Here is a 6000-nt window from a genome sequence, read left to right as displayed (position 1 = left end):
AAGTTAAATATAAACTCATTAGTTTTTCACCTCGCCAATGTACTCCCCATAACTTGCAAGAACCCCCAAAAAAAAAAGAAACTGCTACTAAGACGTACAAACCAAAGGAGCTCTAGTTGCTTATCAATTCCAACTTCAACATAGTTAAAATGCAGGTAAGTTGGAATATGTTCTAGACTACGCCAGCACAATGACAGTCACCGCCCACCAATATTGGTGCTTCTGCAAACTTAATCCTCAAGTCCAAGTTTTGTAGACGCATCCTCAAACTTGTTTCCATAACTGATGCTATAATAGGAGAATATCTTCACAGTTCATAACATAAATAGCGATATAGCCATTCTATTCGTGGCTTGGCATGCGATTAATCAAAATTACGGCATCTGTTTCCCATACCAAAGCCGTCGACAGACAAATGGCCAAGACTTACAACACCCACCTCACCACCACTGCATACGTTGTCTTGTTGTCCAAAAAGCATTACCACAAATATATATACCGCTACCATGTCATTGACTTTTCCACAGGCTACTTGCAAATCATGCAAGCACATCGATAAAAAACAAGATAAGAAAACTATGCTTCCATGGTTGCATAGTTGTAAGCAAGAAAATGTAGACATGGATCAGGGGCTAAGATTGTTTTAATTTTCTACCTTCCAAAATGACTTCCCAGGGGAATCCCCAAGGCTGTTGAATTGCAAAGTGACGAAGAAACTTTGAGATCCACACAGGACATACAAAATTCATAACCTTTGCAATTTAGTACACGCTGCACAAAACCTTTCATCATCTTTATTGATGAATACTTGGTAGCTGCCCTGTTACATGGGCAATACGACTTGCCTAAACACCTTTCAAGGCTTGCCAAAGCTCTTCCCACCACGTGCTTGATCTGGATGGTTCTGAAGAAGCTGCGGCAAATCGATTTATGTGTGAATCCAACTCTTCATTCTGCCCACTATACCAAATAGCACCAAACAAAGTTGCTATAAACACGCAAGTTATTTGTAATCTTGCCTCAAAATAAACAGCCTCCAAATCTGAGAACTCATTGGAGTGAATCAACATAAACCGTAGCTGCCGTACTGTTTTTGCAAACCCTATGACGAACATAGAGTAGCATATGCCAACAGAAACAGAGGCTAGTGCCTTCCAGAAAATGAGACTAGCTTGGCTAGACGTAGAGAAGATCGATTGTTCTGAGAATAACAACCTGTTAGTACAAAAAGATCATAAATCACATCACATACTACCATTTGCATCTGACCAAGCCTTAAAAACATATTAAACCCCAATGCTATGCACAATGCTGTGAGCCAAAACAGAAGCCCTGGCTCCTACTAGTGTTCATGATATAAGTATTCTGAATACTTACAGAATCCAAACTTGCTTGATCAGCTTCAAAAATGTGATTTTTTCTGATTTACAATGTGCAAAGAATTCCTCTGCAATTTCTACCATTTCCAAATTTCCAGGAGTATATTTACACGGATAGGTCCCATTGATCTGCAAAAATAAAATCTTCAGCAACAGGTTCAAACACTTCCAGTGCGAATCAGCCAGCAGGTATTGCAATAGATACACCACAGAATAATGCCCTTCTTGGTTATCATAACGAGCTAAATGAGATAATTGCTTACTCATCCACACCTGATACTTTTCCTTTAAAGCCCATGCTGCACCAAAACCCGGCCTGCAATCAGCTGGTAGTGCTTCTCGAGGGACCTCAGCTGCTGCTTGAACAGTCAGCCCTGATAAATAGGGATCAATTTCAACCTATTCAAGCAAAGTCACAATCAGTAACAGCACGGGATGTCCCTTCCAAAAGCAAGCTCTGAAGAGAAACATGAATATAGAGCCAATGATATCACAGAGATACCCTGATCGAAATCCACATTAGTACTCTGAATTAACTCGGAGAAATATTTTGAAACTTTAAAGAACGCAATCAAATTTGCATGACAAAACACACGAAAGCGTCATGAGATGAATTGGATTGCAGCCATTATAGGAAAGGAGCTCGCCAAAAGCCCAACTCAAATCTTTGCTCCTTCAGTTGAAATCTATGGCTAAAGGAAGCCTCAGCTAGAAGTCTTAGGAAGAGGGGTTTGACAAACTCTGGTCTGTGGGGGCACAAAACTAGAAAGCCCCTCGTATCATTAGCCTGCCTGCACTTATCTCGCCTGCATTCTACAAGTATGTCGGTTGAAGAAATAATCTAGATGTGTCCGTGTGGGATTGGTAAGCCTAACAAAGGATCGCCTTACAAAGCAAAGGGTTCATCCATGGGAGACTACCTCGTAAATGAGAATTCCCCAATTGCTATAGCTATACACCTGAGAATGAAGTCAGAGTGGAATTCAACCTCTGGACTAGCAGAAATGTTTTAGGGCCAATACAGCGACCATCGTGAGATGCCTCATCTACTCCTTTGGCTTGCACTTTTCTCCACGGTGAGCTTGGTATAGAAAGCATAGTAACTAGGGAACGTGAACGGCAATGGAACATCGACCCCCTGGTGCACAGGAACGCCCAAATCCTAGGGAATGTGAACGGGAAGGGAACGCCACATCACCATACCCATAAACAAACATACTATTCTATACATTAGAAAGCTTAACTTAGAATCCAAGACTCAAAAGAGTTGCAATTGCTTTTGGAGTAAGGACTCAAGACTCGGGACATAAAGTCAATACTGAATCTTATAATGAATCATGATTCATGCATAATCATTGATAATAGAATCTAGATAAATCATTGTAGCTTACCAATGGCATACAAAAGCAAACCATCAGAGACAAGGCACAAGCATATAGGATTATGTTGAGTCTTGGAATCTTGAATCTGGATACAAGAAAAGGAGTGAGACCTCCTACTACGTAGAACTTTAAAAACTAGCTGCACACGCATGATCCACTCCACACTGTCAACATCAATGATCTGCAGCATTGTGGTTGTTGCCCTCTTCATCCTCTTCATCATCTCCATCATCTGGATGATCTGCATGCAAGGAACAGCTTAGGGAACGTTCCCTAGACGTTCCACAAGGGATGTGGAACGTTCCATAGCCGTTCCATAGACCAAACGTTCCACAGATGTTCTCTTCAAGCTCAGTGAAGAGAACGCCGTTCCAACGTTCATAGCTATAGAACGGCATTCCCTGGCAACTTTGATAGAAAGGGAATATTGCCTGTGGTTCCATAAGTAGCTCTGTGATTCAGGGTTTTATAGACATGTTATCCTTCTTTTGGTATAGTCTTGATAGTCTAGGTACAGGTTGGGGGAACCTCTTCAAGTATTTCGCTCAATCATTCATCAAGTATTGTTTCTCCAATCATGCAATAACATACTTACTCAGACGTACAAGTACCTCAGGAGTCACATTGTTCTAGGTCTGTTCTACGTATCCTTTCACGAGCTCTTCATTGAAATTTAGGCTATGAAACTGTCCATGACTGAGGCTATGACTGAGGCTATGCTGTAGAGGCCAGGCAAGATTTGAACCTGTGAGAGGATGGTCACAGAAGAAGCTATGGGGACTGGATATGCTGCTGAGGACTGAGTGGTGCTACTGTTCCATGGCTTGTGGTTGCCTTTGAAGCTGTAAGAACTACTGCTGCCACAGGGGAACAGGAGGTGGAGCTACTGCTGAAGCCCCAGGAACTACGGGCAGATGCTCGAATGATGCAAAGAGAGGGATGATGTCAGCCGACTGGCACTGCTACAGACTGACCCAATCTGTGACAGCTGATTGGCACAGATTGGCCAACCCTCTGCTGCCCCCGTCTGTACCAACCTGCCACATCAGCATGTCTGCACCGTCCTGCCACATCTAACATGCCGACTTCTCAGACGTGATGTGCCTACTTCTGTCAGCTCCTGAACCTCTGCGCCTGTCTGCAGGCTCTGTACTGGTCTACAGGCTGCCATACAGCTTGTATACGAATTGTTACTGCTGCTGACTGCACAGCAGATCCCATGTGGACATCCATGCCATGGATCGCAGATGCCCATGAATAGATACTTGTCTTAGATGGACAAAAAATTTGTGAAATAGGCACTCAATGAAAATTGAGTGAGTCTGTCTTTGGGATGGTAGATCCATTAAGATGAACTCCATTTGTGTTTAGCATGTTTGGAAGAATGTTTATATGGTTGGCATGTGCCCTTGTAAATTTAATGTTAATTCTTTTAACCAGTTATGTCAAATCTCATGAAGAAAACTCGTTGAAAGATTAGACACGTCTGCAGGCTGCTGTACAGCCTGTGTGGCTGTTGTACGGATTGCTGCTGACTGTATAGCAGATCTCATGTGGACATCCATGCCATGGACCGCAAATACCCATGAATGGACTTGTATATTCTTGTCTTAGGTGGAGAACAAATAAGCACTCAATGAAAAATTGAGTGAATCTGTCTTTGGGATGGTACAGTCTCTAAATCCATTAAGATGAACTCCATTGGTGTTTAGCGTGTTTGGAAGAAGGTTTATATGGTTGACACTTGTCCTTGTAAATTTAATGTTAATTCTCTTAACAAGTTATCTCGACACTAATGAAGAAAGCACACAGGCGCGCTCGCACGCCCACGCACGTATATGTATTATTTAGTAGAGTTAGCACGACCACTAGTAGGTGGATCATGCTCCAATGGAAAAGCTTTCATAAGCTGAAGAACTTGACATGCTGTCCTATATGCGGCTTCAGCAAGGACACATTAATGAATCTTGGAGTTGTGTTCCACATTAATGTGGAACACAACTCAAACATATGTGCTTTACTTCAACTTAAGAGGGGAATCCAGAGTACTCAGATGTATAAAAATAGAAGGATATACATAGATGAATCTCAAGTACAAAAACTTGCCAACCTATGCAGCAACATGTAAGGAAGGGGGTAGGGACAGATTGGTGGAAGGAGATAGAAGTGGCAAGAGAAGAGAGAGAATGGGGGAGAAGGAGTGAGAAGTGAGGTAAGGGGGTAAGAGGGAGAGGAAGAGAGAGAAAAGGTGAGGGGAAGAGAAAGATAGAGAGAGATTGGGAGAGAGAGTGGAGGCAGCACGTAGGAGGAAGGAGGTGGGAGATGGGAATAGATGTCACATCAAAAAAGTGTACAATGAGTGGTGCATGGGGACTTACATAGTCACCTAGAAGGCCTCTAATGAGCCTCTAAAATAGCCCTTTTTCGCCCTTCATTACAGCCATCCCTTCCCATAGAATTTCGCCCCCAAAAGTTTACATCCTGGCTGTCCAAAAAAAAGTCAACCACAACTACTAATTCAGCCTGGTAGATAGGGGTAGTCCTAGACAATGCTTTCTGGCTGCCACGAATTCTCATCGTCAAGGAGTCCATGCCAGTTGATGGGATACTCTATGTAGACCTTGTTTCGGAGCACATGGTCTCTGAAACCCATGATGCACTCCGGGACATAGAGGATGTGACCCTCCTCGTCCATAGTTGGTAGCTCAAGAAGAACTTGACATGCTGTCTATATGCGGCTTCAGCAAGGACACATTAATGAATCTTGGAGGTGCTGGGTAGTTCCAACTCGTATGCCATCTCTCCAACTTTGCAGATGATTTTGAAGGGACCGTAATACCTGTGAGAAAGCTTCGTGCTGGTGTTACCTTTCAGCGAGGCATAACAGTTCTTATGGAGGCATAAATGCACATAATCTCCTTCAAAAGACAGATACCTCTTGCATTCATCCGCATACTTCTTCAGCTTGGCTTGGGCATCCTGCATATTCTTCTTAGCCAATTCCAGAAGGGCCTGCATATTCTTCTTAGCCAATTCCAGAAGGGCATCCATTCTTTCCAAGTGACTTCTTGCTTGCTGATTTTTCACAGCCATGTCTGAAATAAAAGGCAGCATCCCAACCTTGCATCCATACATTGCTTCAAAAGGGCTCATGCCAATAGAAAGGTCCTTGGTATGTTGTAACAAAATTCAGCAAGAGCCAACTACTTATCCCATGACTTCTATGTATCATGACAAAA

At 42.8% G+C, this 6000-nt stretch overlaps 1 protein-coding gene across 1 annotated transcript in view; it reads right to left on the bottom strand.

The window, feature by feature from the left end:
• Positions 1-222: 222 nt before the first annotated feature.
• Positions 223-6000, bottom strand: part of LOC147901109 (exopolysaccharide production negative regulator) — a 54208-nt gene continuing 48430 nt past the window's right edge. Inside the window, exons 3-5 of the mRNA XM_087375927.1 lie at positions 1653-1778; positions 1378-1508; positions 223-1215 (exon numbers count right to left, since the gene is read on the bottom strand). Coding sequence (XP_087232053.1) covers positions 846-1215; positions 1378-1508; positions 1653-1778 — 627 coding nt within the window. The 3' untranslated portion in view covers positions 223-845. The remainder of the gene's footprint in view (positions 1216-1377; positions 1509-1652; positions 1779-6000) is intronic.

The sequence above is a fragment of the Dipteris shenzhenensis genome, chromosome 6, assembly GCF_047967505.1.
Source record: "Dipteris shenzhenensis isolate YYH24624 ecotype China chromosome 6, Dip_SZ_1.0, whole genome shotgun sequence".
NCBI lineage: Eukaryota > Viridiplantae > Streptophyta > Polypodiopsida > Gleicheniales > Dipteridaceae > Dipteris > Dipteris shenzhenensis.
Note: the sequence above shows the minus strand (reverse complement) of the source record. Positions and strands in the feature narration are given on the sequence as shown.